The sequence below is a fragment of the Asparagus officinalis genome, chromosome 6 (assembly GCF_001876935.1).
Source record: "Asparagus officinalis chromosome 6, Aspof.V1, whole genome shotgun sequence".
Classification (NCBI taxonomy): Eukaryota; Viridiplantae; Streptophyta; class Magnoliopsida; order Asparagales; family Asparagaceae; genus Asparagus; species Asparagus officinalis.
The window spans coordinates 7,439,593-7,457,602 of record NC_033799.1 but is presented as its reverse complement, the minus strand read 5'-3'; the positions used below and the strand labels follow the sequence as shown (position 1 = coordinate 7,457,602).

Here is an 18,010-nt window from a genome sequence, read left to right as displayed (position 1 = left end):
TTGGCTACTCTTTAGAAAGTTGAAGATTCAATACTTGTTCCTTTTGCTAGGTCTGAAATGTTTGGTAGGTCATGATTTGGAATATATGTAATTTGTATGTATAAATAACTGTTAAAATTTTTGGAAACTCAAACATGTTTATTTATGCATGTAAAATGAACTCCATATTTATTGGTATACATCATTTTTCATGTCGTCATGTCATCGCGTCCAATCTCCATGTTTTTGTTTGTGCAAGACTCAACAATTTTGTGTTGTGTCTAACCTAGAAGCTAGACCATTTTGGGCAGAAAGACTGCTTCATCTTAGGAGAAGGGAGCTTTGACATCTCCAATCCAAAGACAGGAAACATTAGATTATTTTTTTATGGCCCTTTTGGGCTGGATTGTGGTTTGTCATCATCTGAAGAGCTTATAGTAGACTGAGTGCACTTGTTCACCCATGATGGACGAAGCAGTGACAAAATGGAGAATTACTGAAGGTTTGGTTGTTGAATTGAAGATAACAAGTTCTAGCTTGATCAATTAGTTAAAATGAGATCCAGCATGTATATATGAATCCAGCAAGATGTACGAGAAATTGGCTTCTTGCTACCTGGAAAATTTTCAACCTGAGAAGAGCTAAGGTATGAGATTCTTACTCAACAATGAGCTTTAGACCTTCAAGAGAGAAGGCTTGGCTTTCATATTTGAGATTAAATTGAAAGTAGGGGCTCAATTATTGTGCTTGGTTATATTGAACATGAGAGGACGAAGAGAAGTGGAAGAGGTGACTATCCTGTTACACCAAGTGTGGTAAAATCTTTTGCTTGAGAACTGGTGAGGGTGCAGTTTGTAGTGTCTAGCATTTTTTAAAGTAATTCATGGCCTAATGTTTTGTTACTTCCTGATATGTCTATTTATTTTGATGTAACTGTTACATGATAGTTATGTATGAAATGAAGTGGAGTGATGCCACCTTTATACTCACAATAATAATATTTCAATGGTGGGTGATCTGGTGAATCATAGGAAGTTAGGAACCAGTAAAATGGCACCCTTCTATATTAAGTTTGAGTTATAAGGTTGTGCTAAATGCGACATATTCTATGTGTAATCGTTTTAAAATCATGGAATGAAATTATGTAAATAATAGATATATGGTGCTAGTAGGAATGGAGAAGGGGTAACGTGACATATCATATTGTGTACCTGATGTTTTTAATTTCCTTTCGATTATGAATGGTCCAACCTCGCTTTTTCTTTTATTTTTTTAATATTTTCATTATGTTTCGACGATAAACTTGTGTGTGCTAGTTGGTCCTTGAAAAGGGTTTTTGATATATGATGGATAAATAGCATTTTAGTAGAGCATCTTTCCTATTTGTATTTCCTTTTGTTATTATTTCTGAGTGTTTTTCTTAAAATGTTGATGTAAGTAAATTGGTGACGGAATCAATGAAGTTATACCATGTCATTTTCAGTAGTATGCTAATTGAGGACTCAGGGTGTTCATCTGGTATGATTTTCAGAAAAGAAACTGCCTTCTCGCCTTTATCGTCGAGTGCCTTGTTTGAGGAGGGACTTTCTTACAGACTAGAGCCCCGTTTCTTAAGCTATGGAGTAGGTTTTGTTAAGTTATTCAGTAAAGTTAATGTTGTTGTTCAAACATTTAAAGTATACAACGGATAGTTCTATGGTTTGCGTAGAATTATTTGGTAAACATCTTTCCGTGAATAAGAGGTAAGTTTGTCTTGGATGTGGGTTGATGAAGATAACTCGGCTTTTGTCTTGTGTACATTTACTGTTTGCAATTCTTTTGAACGCTTTCCTTTTCATAAGGAAATGGATTTTCCCTACTACGTACCATCATTTTTTTATCCTAACCATCATATTATCTGGTGGGCGATCATGATAAAGCGAGAAGGAGCGTAACAAGAGGTGAGAAACGGTAACTGATTGTCCTCATACCTCTTTGATATCTAATGTATTCATAATTACATTGTGAGAGTAAGGGGCATCAGCTGAGGAGGCGCATGCAAGAGATTGGATTTTTGAAAAGAGGCAAAAAAAAAAAAAAGAGAGAGGAGAAAACGGTAAAAGCATCAGTATCTATATCCTTTTGTCCCTAAGGTCCCTATTGATTGCTGTACAAATTCAAGGGCTGTTTCCTGTCCTGTGACCCGTCAGGTTATCAATTTTGCAGTTGTGCCTCCACCACAGGGGCTTTTGATTCTCATGGCACTAGTGAAGCTCAGTCTAGTATCATTACTGTCTTGTACATCAAATGATGCCCATTTGTCGGTTTATTGTTGTATCAGTAGAATGTTTGAACTGTTGTATCAGTTTATTCTTTTTTGCGAGGGATTGGATAGTCATGTGACGTCTGGACTTGTTGGATCAAGAAAGATAATAAGATGCAAAGGTGAGGAAACATATTTATTTGTATTGAAAAGAGTTCATACTTCATAATTTATATGCGTAGCTGCTAATTGAATCTTCTTAGTGTTCAGGGTTCAACCTGTGCCTTATCACTTGCAGACCTGGATTTATTTTGCAGTGAGTGCAAATAATGTGTTTGATTACCTCGTCCTTTGTAAGCTCAAGAGTAATCCAAGCTAAACATTCCCACCTATATTTGCACTGAGTACGAATAGATATATTAAACTAAAGCCTGTGGACTGTAGCTCTAAGATCATCAGTTCTGACAAATTATCATTGATGTGATCTCCTATTTGTAATTTCTCGCTGGTGTTGCTATGCTAGTTGGATGGTTACCGAAGGTGTTGAGGTTTGGAATCTCTGGATGATTATTAAAGGTGTTAGCTCCAGGCTCAATCAACAAATGTTGTCAATTTAACAGTTCTATTGTACCTCCTGGTGAATAGAGAATCACCACAAGCCTCATAGTTTTGGCAGCCTAATTCATGCTGCAAAAGGAGATGGGCATGAAGTGAGTAAGGAACATTTATAAGCTTAAAGTAGATGAGAAGGAGGTTAGCTACCAAGCGCACAATGCTTAAAAAGCAAAAATCATAAGATCAAATACTATTGGTTGCTTAATTTTGAATTCAGTTTGTTATTTCTTGCAAGTTTCCAAATTAGACGGAGGCTATGTTAACGCGTTTGAATATATATATATATATATATATGAGAAAAATGGGTATGCTTGGTACTAAGCACATGTTTTTTTGCTTGGTAGTACGGTGGTATTATCTCTTCTACTCATTAAAATCGAGGCCCACATTCACATGGGTTGAGAAGTGGTTGAGAATTGGAATGAGTGGATGAGAATATGACATCTCACTACCAAGCATAAAATTTATGCTTGGTACCAAACATACCTATACACACACACACAATAACTGTCTTTCTCTTAGAGTAAATTAGTAATTAAAAAAATGCACTACATCTACACGGATCTAGCTGCAGATAATTTTATAGTGGTTCGGATAAATTTTATGTCTGTTCTTCCTTCTCTCGACGGGGCAGTCACACTATGATAAATGTTTTGCTGGATTACAAATCCTAATCTAGTAGGCTTTGGAAGACACACACCCTAAATTACTCGCTAACCTAGTCGGGTAAACCCTAACAAACTATCACCGGTGTATAATCCTAACACAAAGCTAGCAACCCTCAATTAAAAACAGCTTGAGTACGCCGGCGATTTGATAAAAAATGATTGTAGAAGAAAAGATTGTTATCACGCAAAATATTAGTCAAGAACAAATAAGAAACAATCTTAGAGCCCTTTTTATGATCAAACTATCGTGAATGCTTTTCCCTTTTTTTGCAATAAACCTCTTTTGTCCTTTTGTGTCTTCTTGTTATCTTAAGATTCAAAGTATCTCTTTGTTGGCGTCCTGCTCCCGGGTCGGACAACTGCATAAATGTCTTTGTCATCGCCCGTTGGAGTGGACCCCATGGGTGAAATTTTTATTTCGTTGTCGATTTTGCGATTAAACATGTCATTCAGTTGGTAACTTTTAATTTTAATTTTAAATTTGATTCTTCAATCGGTGACGCTTCTTGCTGCAAAAATATTGTGATCTTAAAGACTTTTTTTTTCCTCTTCTTTTTTGATTGGAAAATGATAGAGGTACACCCTTAGGCACACCATCAACCACACTCCCTCCTCTCATTTTTTTTTTTTCACATGTAGGATCGCTGCACTGTAACAAGAGGGGGAGTGTGGTTGATGGTGTGCCTAAGTGTGTGCATGTAGCGCCTCCCTTTTTAATTAAAGGTTCGATTTTTTGCTGTTGATTGACTGCACGAAAACTATCTTTGAGGAAAAAAAAAATGAGTTGAACTTTTGTGGAGTGTTTTAACTATTAAAATAGTAATTGTAGTAATTTACTATTAACATAGACAGATAAAAAATTATCTGCTTATATATATTTGCGGTCTTGCTCCCCAAGTGAACAAAGTTTCTGGATCCGCCCCGGTCCGTATGCTTTTATCTAGAAAATACGTGCCTGCGCTGTGAAGCATTACACACACAAAGCCCATTTGTTGGTTTACTTCCATCATAAGCATCTTAATAGCTATTAATTCCTTCACTCTCTCAAGGCAACTTTGTGATCGATGGACCCATCATGAGCTTCATGAATGAACCTGACCTGTCATCGCTAGCTTCAGCCAGAGAGAGAGAGAGAATCTCAAACCCAAAAACTGATCCCCCCAAAAAGAGTTCAATTTTTATCCGAAAATGATCTTTGTCTCGCGGGATGGCATCACGCGGCCATCTCGCGTGAGACAATAGGGAGGGTGGCCCCCACAACAACAGCTGTGGGGGCCACCCTCCCTATTGTCTCACGCGAGATGGCCGCGTGATGCCATCCCGCGAGACAAATAGAAGAGCCCATTTTTATCTCCAAGCCTAAGCTTGTCAGTGGCCAAGTCCGCAGGCCTGCACGTTTGTACCCAAAATGTGCCACTTTCTCACAATAACAACTCTCCTAGCCTTTTAAAAGGGCTATTTGGTCAACCGCTTAGTCTCTGCATTAATATCTCTCTCTCTCTCCTCATCATCACGGCAACGAGCTGACAACAGCCTGAAAACCTCCTAGATCCTACGCCTCATGAGCCTGCACAATCATAGTGGTATCTTTTTTTTTTCCTTGAAAAAGGTGACGGTAATGGTTTAATGCAAATACACATAGGATACTTTACTACCCTATTGGTAAAGTTGTGTATTTATGACACAACTTGGAAAGTTGTTGTCCACCTCATCAATTTTACTTTTATACTTTTCTTTATTTGTTTTTTATTCCATTGGAATCATAAAACACTTGTTTGGTTTGCAAAATGAAACTTTAATTGTTTGTTTGGAAAGTGTAAAAAGTGGTCCCTACTCAAATGATCATATTGGTTGGAATTATTTTTTATTATTTTTTCCTGACTTTAATGTCAGCTTTCTCCTAAAATCATGTCTTTTTTTCATGAAATCACTTTACAAGCCACATCAGCATATGAAATCACTTTACACTATTTTCACAACTACAAACAAACAATTGAAAGTGGTGAAAGCTGACATTGGGACCCACTTTTTTACACTTTACATCCTTTTACATGGTAAAAACATACAACCAAACGGCACCTAATTATCTTATTAAGACTTCAGTGCAGCTCTTCATCAGCTGCACAAACGGAAGATGCCTTTCTCTATATACGCTCACCCGCCTCATTGGTTCTTTTGATCACGTGCGCTGATTGCGGTGGTTGACACAGATTCAGATCCTTTTTGTTGTACATGGACAGTTGAGAAGTCGGTTGTTTATATCTTTTAATGGAGGACGATGATTTTGTATTAATTATTAAAGGAGTGTGACTCATAGTGATAAAATATCCATTGGTTGACCACTAAATAGGTAGTGCACTGAAAGGGGATATATAGCACGTCATCAATGCACTTATTTCCTGGTTTATCGTTCCCGAGACAGTAAATCATAGTTATATTTGGAATAAACCATCCTAAATAAAGTTGAACAATGGGTGGTCCTGAGCTTTGGATTGCCCTAACCCAATCTAATTTTGGTTACTCCTTATATTAAAAATTTGGTACGAATAACAACGATAAAAATGAATACATATAATACAATTTAGCGTTCTATATTGGGATCAAACTGATAATATTCTCATGCAAAATCAATATTCATATAAGAAGATATTACATTTGTGCTACAATTTAATTCAAAGAAAAATACTTCTCCTTGATTTTTTTGAAGCGAATTCTTCAATTAAGTTATCATACTCAAGTTTCTCCAAGTATTCATTTCAACTGATATTATTGCCAATCCATTCAATCGTTCCTGTGACATGGTAGTACGAAGATAACTTTTTATCAATTTTAATTTGGAAAAACTTCTCTCCGCCGAGGCAACCGTACGTATCAGGGATAGTTAACAAAATTTGATAAGCCACTCATTCCAAAACATCATAACTCCTAATTCAATTATTCAACAACAAAGATTCAGCCAAGATTCAAAATCAGAAATCTTAATTTCATTGCAAAACATCAAAACCCTAAATTTCTGTCCAAAAAACCCTAAAATTATTTAGTTAAAAAAATTTACCTGATTGGGTTGGAGGAGTCAGCGGGGTGAAGCCTGAAGGACGGGTCCGATGGGAGCAGAGTAAGGTCGGTCCGTCGGTGGCTCGGGAAGAAGGAGAGGAGTGGTTTTCTCTCTTTCTTTTTTTTTTCCTTTTTTTTGTGAGCGGAACAAAGATGGGAAGGAGAAGAGAAAGTGCTAACGTAAATAAAGGAGTTGGGTAGGGTTTTGGGTATTCATTAGAGTTCTTTTACAAATAGAACCCCTAACAATTTTTGCATAAATGTCATCTTACAAACTCCACTTTAAAAATCAAAGATAATTACAGTTTGAGGGATGAAGGAGCTGAAGGGATGGATTGCCCCCACGACCCTGGGTTGCCCCAGCCATGGGGCTTGGTGGGCTTACCCCAGGGTCGGCCCTGGCTACAGGGACCAAAAAACATGGGACCCTACATAGGACATGTGAGATACCGGCTCCATGTCCCATGATGCACCCATGATGCATTGTTCATGAACAGTACATCATGGGACAGGGGGTCGGCATCTCACATGTCCCATGTAGGGTCCCATGTTTTTGGATCCCTAAGTCATTTTTCATGAAACATTTATAGTTGTAGTTACTTGGTTCATTTTAGAAGTTTGTAATGTGGCATTTACAATTGCAAGTATATATGGATTTGTGGTTTACTGGTTCTTTGGATTTCGTTGAGTGTAGGTTGCAATTGGAACCGCGACAATCCCCATTTATAGCGACAAAAGATTGCAACTACTACTTGTGTTGAAATACGAATAAGTTGTCGACATATCAGGAACTCTTTTCACAGCCGTAGTTGCAACTACACTTAATCATAAGTAGCACTAAAATAAACATTTCAACTGATCCAAAATGTCTCAATCGTATAGAGATTGAAACTATACATGATCCCTGCATTTGAAGCCAAAATAAATAGGCCCTCTCGAAAGCAAATTGCTTCACCCCGATACAAAATTTTCAATCCTGCAAAGCTAAAGAGAGACCAAACTGGCAGTCAACATCTCTAACCCCAGAGAACCTGAGACCTGCCCATGTCGTCCAAGAGATAGAAGACTAGGAGATTGATCCAAGCATAAATTGCAGGCTTGGGCCCATCGATGGCTGAAGGTGGCATGCACTGGCGATGGGCCCACAAAGGGTCCAACACAGTGCTAAAATCCATGGCAATGCCATGGCCACAGTTTTGTGTCAGAGGCATGTTAAATGTTAAATGGCTTGGTGAATGACAACAGTACTACACATATTGAAGCCCTTGGGGCCTCACCCTGAGATGACAGTAACCTCACCTGCTACAAAACGCAGACATCCCCGAGTTCAGCTCAGTTTGAGGACCATATGGGATTTTAATCTCAGTTTTAATCTGGGATAAGACCTAGGATCGATAACTTCACAAAATTCTAATATTTGTACAATTATAGAGGCATTTTGTAGAAAAGGACTGCAAGGTATCATAGGATAACTTCACAAAATTCTTATTCACTTGGGCATGCCACCTTATATTAGACAATCATTTTTAACGACACATAATGCCTATTATTTTCTTATACAGAGAATTAGCATTAAATGCACGTGCAACGGATGCGAAAATTTAATCATTCCAAATTCTATGCAGAAGCGGCACTTATAGTAAAGTTTCATCGAGTTTTATAAGATATTTTTATGATATTTTTCTGTTTATTGGAGATGAGTTAGTTTTTGTTAGGTATAACATATATTTCATTTTGACTAGTAATATGATTTTAACAAAAGAAAATAGGGTATATCGTAACTTGGTGGATTATTTTCAAAATATCATCCTAAGAGCACCTCAAATAATGTGGATAAGAGGAGTATGTTTCATATTTTATCATTAAGTTATTATATTTAATTATTTTTAACCCCTTGACTTCTAATAATATTAGATTAAAACATATGGGAATTCTAATTATTGTATTTATATTCATTTATATCTAGTAATTTATTTTAAACAAGAACCTTATATTTTATATTTATATCTCTTACAACACATTGTGATAGATATTTAAATAGTAAGCACTATTATTGTATAGGTCAAATTTTTAAAAACACCACTTTTTCAAAATTATTTAGCAAAAACGACCGTTTGCTAAAAAAAATAGCAAAATCGACCCTTCTCAGATGAAAAGGGTCGATTTCGTTGTGGCGGGGGCCTAGGAGGCGTTGGGGCAGAGGCGACGGGGAGGGGTGGCAGCCGCGGAGGAGGTTGTGAATAAACCCCCGGAGCAGGCAAGGCGATGGGGGAGACCCGCGAGTAGTGGCAGCCAGCTCCGCGGGCGGGATGGGGGCTTCCTGCTCGGCACGATGACGGCCGGGAAGGAAGGCCGGAGGAGGAGAAGGTGGCGATGTGGCGGGGATGGTGTGGAGCGTGGGCGAAGGAGCATTGTCAGGCAACGACGAGAGGGCAAGGAGAAGCTCAGCGAACGACGGGGCGGAGAAGGCGAAGGAGAGAGCTGGGCGGACGGTGGCGGCGGTATAGATGTGGAGCTGGGCGAGGAGATGGTCGGGGATGGCGGAAGGAGGAGGCGGAGGGCTAGGAGGGGGAGAGAGATTGGGATCGCGATTTTTTGGGGGGTTAGGTCACGAGCGCACGAGAAAGAGGGTTGGTGGGGTCGGTTTTGCTTACACAAGAGAAAGGGGGTTGGTGGGGGTCGGTTTTGCTTATTTTTTTTCTCAGAGAATCGATTTTGCTTAATAAATTAAAAAAAGGTGTTTTTAAAAATTTGTCCTATTGTATATTCATGTTATAGCTTAGAATGGTCTAGAAAAAGAAAAGAGGAAGGCAAAGAAAATAAAGGGAAAATTACCTATATACCCCTCAAGTTTCTACCGGGATGTAAATTAAATGTCCTTCAAACTTTTTTGGCATCTCCACTAAGTTTCTAATGTAATTGTATAGGTGATATAGTGAGGGAGGGCCTTTATGGAGGAGAGAGCTGAACACGAACGTCTCAATAATAATCTTAAATCACAGCGCTATTTAAATCATTAGAAAATAGCGTCTAAAATAAACAATGAGAATTTTTTTTTTTACAAATATTTAGAATACCATTAGATAATACTGAATAATTATAATAAGTTTGCACCTGACTTTTGTTAGACTTCAGACACTTCTCTTTATTTATCACTAAATGATTCATTAAACCCCAACCAATGAAATAAGACATTGTTTATTCTCAGATAAGCAGCTCACAAGATTAATTAACATAAGTATCCAAAAATATAAATCCATTACAAGCCGCACACAAATTAACTTCTGACCCCCCAAAAAAAAAAAAAAAAAGGAAAAGGCAATATCCTAACAAGAAAACAATGGAACATGCCAGCTACAGCTAGCTCTGAAACCACTTTATTCTACTCCAAGCATCTTCCATTATCTGCAACACAGAGAACAAAACTCTAGTCATGAACATGTGACACCCGATTTAAAAAAAAAAAAGAAAAAAAAGAAGAAGAAGAAGCAACGTACGTAATAGTTGAACAGATTGAATCAAAACTAACCAGTGAGTGAAGTCATGAAGACCCATAGGGATAGAAATAGAGAGCTGAGTCTTAGAGTAAGAAGAAGAGGAAGAAGAAGAGGATCCAAGGCTTGAGCTCTCCCCCTCAAAGAAATCCCTCTCCTTCACCGGCCTTTGATTCTTAAAATCAGCTCCCAACACAAAACAGTGCTCTGCCTTCTCCTGCCTCTGCTTTGGCTCCCCCAGCCCCAGCGGCCTCAGCTCCCATGAGTTGCTGCAGAACCCAAACGAGTCACATCGACACTTACCCATCAAATAAAATGACAGAAAATTGATTCTTTTTTTCTTTTCTTTTTTTTGAACCTTTGAGGGTACAGTTGAGGGTAAGGGCTGATGCTGTTCTTGTTGCTGGTTGAGTTGATAGAGATTTCCACAGGCTTTCTTGAACGGTTCTTGCCTCTGTGCATGTGCCTCTCACAGTACTTAGAATCTGGGTACGCCTCTTTTGAGCACCTCCATTTTTTACCATCAGTTCTCCTGCACCTCCCGGGCTCTGGGTCCTCTGCTTTCCTCCCGAACCCATAGCCCATCTGCAGAAAACTCCACCCAGCTGCAAATAATCACAAAGGAGCCCAAGATTAAATCTTTTTTTATGAAGTTTGAGGGAAGGCCGTGTTTTGATAAGACCCAAGCGGGGGAGAAAAAGAGTTAAAATCATATTTCACGTCAGCGCCCCAAATCTCCTGCTTGAAACTATTTGTTTCTGATTCAGTACGCATCTAAACACGAGACACGTACGACGATCATAAACTAACAAAACTTTACACTTTTGTTACCCATAGGTATATTCGTGGTTTATTGAGAAATATACAATAGAAATCTCCAAACTCCCGTAAGTTTGAAAATGTTTTCTCTTAATATAAAGAGCAAAGAACGAGAGGCTACCTGTGGGTTGTGGGCAGCTGAGAAAGGAGCTTCTTTTAATGGGGAGGAGGAGGTCTGAAGGGATTGGGATGCCTGAGGCCATGTACTTGTAGATCAGAGCTTGCTGCTCTAGCTCTTGCCATTGAGTGGGAGTGAACGGATATCTACTGAAATTAAAGTAGCTATTGTTATTGTTACTATTTCCTCCATTCATCATCACCAGTTTCAGCAGAAAGAGAGAGGTAGAGAAAAGATGGGCTGGGTCTTGGAAGAGAGAGCTATGGCCGTGGGGGTTGTTATATAGGAGAACTGGTGAAAAGGGGGGCTATTTGCAATTTTTTAATGGTGAGATTGTGAGGGAATTGGGATTGTTTTATTTTATTTTATCGTTTTGAAGTGGGTTTTTGCAAAGGATGAGTCACTTCAGTCAAGAGAGGCAGATAGAGGGCTGCAGAATCTTCTCCCTGTTTTGGTTGCATGGATACTCTCTCTTTATCTAATTATTTCCCTTTTTCTTAGTAGCAAGATCTATTAATGTTATAACAGATTAATGCCTTAGAGAGGGATTTGTTTAGAAATGTGAGGGTCTCCTTCAAAAAAAACTTTGAGGAATATGGGTGTTGTAATTTAGAAATATAAAGATTCAAGGGTGTTAATGCAGGATTAACAAAAGACTTGGGGTGACCTCTTAGTGTTATTATATGTGCTTCAGCTTTTGCTAAAACTGTTGTTAGTGGAATTAATGAAGGTAAGTTAATATTTCTTGTTTACTAGTGCTCTGCGTTGTCAGAGCCTGCAGCTGATGCTGCCAAGAGGGTTGCTGTGAGATTTCTTTTGCATAATAAAAAACATGGAGTAATACAGTAGTAATGAGAGAGATTAGAGAGAAAAAGAACATGGTGAGCTTAACTCTTAATATTTCCTGTGCATGCTCTGAGTTTTAACTTACCAGCTGCTTCTCCTCAAGTTTAAGATTAGCGGCCGGGGCATTTTTTTTTTAAAAAAAATATGAAGATTCGAATGGCATTAAATAAATACTATTGATTAGAAGGGAAAATAGCTAATAGACAATTTAAAATATATTTTCAAAACCCTTGAGATTTTCATTTTTTTTCTCGCATAATTTTTTTTCTATGCTTTAGAAATATACAGTCCACACTTCTCAAAATAAATGAATTATATAATAAATGAGAAATATATAGTCAACAATTTCTTTTTTTACTCATTTATAGTTTTTTTTAGTTTGCACTGTCAGGGATCATTAGAATTAGATTTCGAAAAGACAAAAGTAGTAATGAGATTTGCATGCTCGAATGTGACTAGCATGATATGCTCGGAATGGACCCCCTCTACATCTCCTATAGTTTTATTTGTTGTGAGTAAATAACTTTTACTTTCTTCTGATAATAATGTGTCTTATAATAATGCAGACAGGTTTCAAAGATTCAAAAAGAACCTGACAGGGACGAAGAGTAAATGACTAACCCATGGCTATTTTTACCATCAGCTCGCACTGTAACTCTCCTTTTTTTCCCACCCGAAGCCTGCAGCCAGCTATAGCTCTGCCCTTTTTCTCAACTTGGAAAAAAATTAAATCTGAGTTCTCATCAGGTTTGAACTCCTTTTTTTTTTCTTATGTGTAGGTTCACAGGGGGTACTCAGAACTCTGCGCGCGCGCTAACTTTAATCTCTTTCCTCTGTCCTCGGTCTTCAATGTTTCTATCTCTGTATCTCATTGGGGGCGTAGAAAAAGCTGTGGCCTGAGTGAGTGAAGTCTGCACAGTTTTGGTACTCGATCTACTGCAAAAGAGTTGCACTGAAGAAAGACTAACTAACGCATTGCGTTGGCTTTGGTTGCCTCCCATTTGCCAACCCTTGATTCTTTATCACGTGGATGCAACTTGAACCACTCTCGTGTTTGAATTCTATACCTAATTGGATGGAGCTTAGTGATGTAGTAAGTGCATGGGGAGTCAATAAGTTTAGGCGCTTGGCATATAAATCCGAATTTTTTTTTTTTTTGAATCTCTCACTGGAACTCCAACAACGTTAAATGGGAATTAGTTCAGAAAACCCCAGTAACGTTTTGTTTTCTTCCACTTTACACCCATAACAATGTTAGCCCATTCCATGCATATATCAAGTTCCCAAACAAAGAATATTACATAAAAATCGTAGAGTGGTCGTTGAGGAATTAAGTGAAAAGGTTCCGGAATTTAATTGCAAACTTATTAGAGGCTTAGTAAAAGTTTCAAATTTTTTGGGATTAAATTCATAATGCCCATACTTATGTATTGGGTGTTCAGTGAAGTGTATATATCCTTAAAATTATGGAGAGTCCATTTGTCCTTAATCTGTCAAAAACAAACATTTCCTGTTTGAAATGAAGAAAGTTTGCCTAACTATATATGAAAATTTTAACAGATGATCATATAATCCTTATTAAGATCCAAGTTAAAAAAACAAACATTTCTCGTGTGAAATGAAGAAAGTTTGCTGTAACTATGAAAATTTTAGCAGATGATCAAATAATCATTATAAGACAAGTTTAAAAACTTGCAATGAGAGGTTTATTGACCTTTCTCTGTAGAAAGGTTAAGAAACAACTACTTTATTTGTGCATAAAATAGTAATAATTTTCGGTCAAAGTATAAAATTACAACCATCAAATCTTTCCATAACTTCGAAATAATAGTGTCGCGCGATAGGGAGACTTTAAAATAATACTAGAGCAATCTAGTTTTAATTGCACAAAATAAATATTTAAAAAAGGTTTAAAACAAAGATGCTCAAGCTATTCATAAATCAATTCTTTAAACAATTTTGAAGTTTTGAAGTAGTAAATAAAGAACTTTACAAATTTTCACTTTACAAACACTATATAAAAGAGTGAAATATTGAAAAACCTTATCTAGTATACTAACTAATTTAATATTTTTAATTATTCAAAATGATTTGCCTCATGCTTAAAGCTTATTTTGCCACACATTATCTTGGACTTGATTACTCATTTTGCAGCGGAAGTGAGAAATTAGCCATCCTGGCCAAATTTGCAAAAGTTGATTTGGAGAAGAGCTTTTTTGTGAGAGTTGCAGCTCTCCCCTGAGGGATCCAAGTGGGGGAGCATATATAAGGAACTGACAGAGGCAGCCTCTTTTGTTTTCTTTTGAACAGAACTGCAGGTTTAGGGACCCATCAAGTAATAAATTCTGTTTTTGAGTTATGCCACCTTGAAGAAAGACCGATAGAAAGTTATCATCTCTTATGTAATTATACAAAACATCATATTTTCCTACTAAATACAAGGTATATATTCATGACTAGTTTTATGAAACTGTTTCACTCTGTTAATTTTGTAAAATTTAAAAAAAAAAAGCCAAAACAAGAAATTTCTTTCATGTCTTAAAACTAGTCTCCCAAAATTTTTAACTATTTGGAAGTTCTACATATTTGTTTACGGAGACACCATTTTCATACTAAGAAGACTAGATGAATATTATTGATAGTGCGCTACGGTGCATCTGGAGCTCCCTGAAAATTGTTAGTAAAACAATTAAGGAGACAGAAATTCTGAGGCGTGAAACACTTTCCTTAAAGAAATATTTGCCCCCACTTGATATTCAAAGTTGCTTCGGGTTAATGCAAATTTTCTTCCCAGGATACAACAGAAAATGAAAATTCCAGTAAGCAAATCTGGAATTTTCCTTAATTCGTTGTGAAACAAGTTTGTAATATTGCAGAAGTTTTTGATAGAAAAGATTCAGAAAAAGAATTATTGTATTGATATCTGAAAATATAAACTATTTATAGATTTTGAAAAGGTGCTTCCAACAGTCACAACTTTTCAAAACACCCCTTAGAACAAACAGCCACTTTTCAACAGTCACTTGTCTTTTCATAATTTTTTAAAATTCGAAATAACATTAAAAATAAAATATATTCAATATATAATTATATATATAAAAAATAGAACATTTAAGCGGCAAGCGTGCAAAGTGCTAAGTGCGTCTAATAATCGCGTCAAAATCGCGCATTATTCGCGCTACCCGCACGCGGGTTTAGAAGCCTACACTTTGATCCATTATTCAAAGCCCAATAAGCATTCAATGCTTTTAAACCTCTAAAAGAATGTTCAAAATTCCAATGTGGGACTATCTTGTTTTTTACAAACAAATACTAACAATCCCCCACTTTGTTTGAAAAAACATTTTAATAGTATTATATTTAAAAATAATCTGCAATATGTACAAAATGAGATAAGTATACATATGTAGAGGTATCTTTCGATTTAAACCTTTACTTAGTACAAATACCTCAAAGTTCTATCAAAGTCGTTAGTTGCCTTAACATTAAACTAATTACTCTTTGTGATAGAACCGGAAATATTGTACATACACTAATCTCTTGTTTCAATGAGAATTAATATTTTAGCACTGTTATGGCCTTGTGCTTATTCCTGGTTCATGAACTCTTTAAAGAACAAACCTTTAGTTCTTTTAAGAAGCGGCACCACTTCTAAGTTCATATAGGTGAAACGTCTACAATGTGTTTTCCATTACTTTAAACACACAACAATAATGTATTAGACTTTCATTAAGAGCATAACTCATCCTCTTATTCCGTAATGGACGATATTGACATTATCTTTTAGGGCTTAATGCGTCAATATCAATCAATCACTTTCAGAAACTTGTTATTACCCATTTAAACCATTTAACCAGTTTAGTTCTAGTAAATGGTTGGGTTACCATTCCTGGTGATTTTAAATATAAGGTTTCAGCCCCATTTCACTTGATGTCATCTTTACTACCTCTCTTGCTAGAGGTTTTGTAAATGGATCAGCCAAATTTTTATTTGTCTTGACATAGACAATAGTTATGACACTATCTTGTATCAAGTGTCTCACATATTCATGTCTTAGACTTATGTGTCTAGACTTACCATTATATGTACAATTATAAGCCCTTGACAAAGTGGCTTGACTATCACAATAGATAGAGATAGGAGGCATTGGACTCGGCCATAACTTAATATCTAGCAATAAGTTCCTAATCCATTCAGCCTCCTTACCAGTTGCTGCTAAAGCAATGAATTCAGATTCCATGGTGGAGTGTGAGATACATGTTTGTTTCTTGCTTGCCCAAGAAACTGCTCCTCCACCAAGTGTAAAAACCATTCCAGAAGTGGATTGGTTGTCTCCAACACTAGTCATCCAGCTTGCATCGGTGTATCCCTCTAATACAGCCGGATAATCATTATAGAACAAACACAGATTTTTGGTTTTCTTTAAATATCCAAAAATCCTGGAAATGCTTTTCCAATGTTCTACACTTGGATTACTAGTGTATCTACTTAATTTGCATACAGCAAATGCAATATCAGGTCTAGTACAATGCATGGCATACATTAAAGAACCAATTGCACTAGCATACTCAAGCTGTGCTACAGCTCTACCAGAATTGGCAGTCAATTTGACACTGGGATCAAAAGGAGTGTTAACTTCTTTAAAACCAAGATGATTAAATTTATTCACTATTTTTTCAATATAATGTGATTGGCTTAAAGAAAAACCCCCACTATGTTTTCTAACTTTGATCCCTAAAATAGTATCCGCTTCTCCTAAATCTTTCATTTTAAACATAGAAGATAGATACTCTTTAGTCTCATTTATGCCAATCATATTAGTGCCGAATATTAACATGTCATCCACATACAAGCAGACAAGCACACCATATTTATCAGTGAATTTAGAATAAATACACTTATCAGCACTATTATGTTTGAAACCATAAGATAGAATAACAGAATCAAACTTTTCATGCCATTGTTTTGGTGCTTGTTTAAGACCATAAAGAGATTTAATTAGTTTACATACTTTTCTTTCATTTCCTGGAAGAATGAAACCTTCCGGTTGTTCCATGTAAACCTCCTCATTTAAATCTCCATTTAAAAAAGCAGTCTTGACATCCATTTGATGCACAAATAACTTATGTATAGATGCCAAAGCAATAAGAATTCTAATAGATGTTATACGTGCGACAGGTGCATATGTATCAAAATAATCTATGCCTTCTTTTTGTCTAAACCCTTTGGCTACTAATCTAGCCTTAAAAGCTTGAACAGAACCATCAGAATGATATTTTCTTCTAAAAACCCATTTACATCCTATTGGCTTTGATCCTTGAGGTAAATCTACTAAAATCCAAGTACTATTTCCCATTATAGAATCCATTTCATCATTGACAGCTTCTTTCCAAAATGAAGCATCTCTAGATGACATTGCTTCTATAAAGGTTTTAGGATCATCATCTGGATTAAAACTTATAGGATGTTTATTTAAAACATTATTATTCCTATCACCTTCAACAAGAAAAATAATTTGTTCAGGAGAAATAAAATCTGAAGGTAAAGATTTCTCTTTTCTTACTCTAGTACTTCTTCTTGGCTCTGATATTTCTTTAGATATATTCGTTTCCTTAGCATGAAAATCAGAACTAGAAAAATTATTAGAGTTAAGCAGAATAGGAACATTTTCAACATTTTCAGAATCTACAGAAAATTTATTTTCAAAGAATTCAACATCTCTAGATTCAACAATAGTATTAGAAGATAAATCAAGTAGTCTATATGCTTTGCTATTTTCAGCATATCCGACAAAAACACTTTTAAAGGCTCTAGGTCCAAGTTTTGTTCTTTTAGGATCAGGAACTCTATAATAAGCCAAACACCCCCACACTTTAAAATATGACAGATTAGGCTTTCTACCTTTCCATAACTCATAAGGGCTTATATTTGACTTTTTAGAGGGAATCCTATTATGAATATAACATGCTGTGTACAAAGCTTCTCCCCATAAATTTAAAGGTAACTTAGCATTATTAAGCATACAATTTATCATTTCTTGTAAAGTTCTATTTTTTCTTTCGGCTAAACCATTCTGTTGGGGAGTATAAGGTGCTGTACATTGATGAATAATGCCATGTTCTTCACAAAAAGTATTAAAATTATCAGAAAAATATTCACCACCTCTATCAGAACG

The 18,010-nt window shown here is 36.4% G+C and overlaps 1 protein-coding gene and 1 long non-coding RNA gene across 2 annotated transcripts; one reads left to right on the top strand and one right to left on the bottom strand.

Moving 5' to 3' along the window:
- Window positions 2,118–3,004, top strand: LOC109845569. Its single transcript, XR_002248423.1, has 2 exons — window positions 2,118–2,403; window positions 2,492–3,004. It is a non-coding gene; the product is annotated as an uncharacterized LOC109845569 (long non-coding RNA).
- LOC109845450 (growth-regulating factor 5-like) lies at window positions 9,738–11,388 on the bottom strand. The gene is made up of 4 exons (XM_020414700.1): window positions 10,993–11,388; window positions 10,411–10,657; window positions 10,088–10,321; window positions 9,738–9,963 (listed from the first exon to the last, which is right to left on the bottom strand). Coding segments are annotated over exons 1-4 (678 nt in total). The 5' UTR covers window positions 11,189–11,388; the 3' UTR covers window positions 9,738–9,962.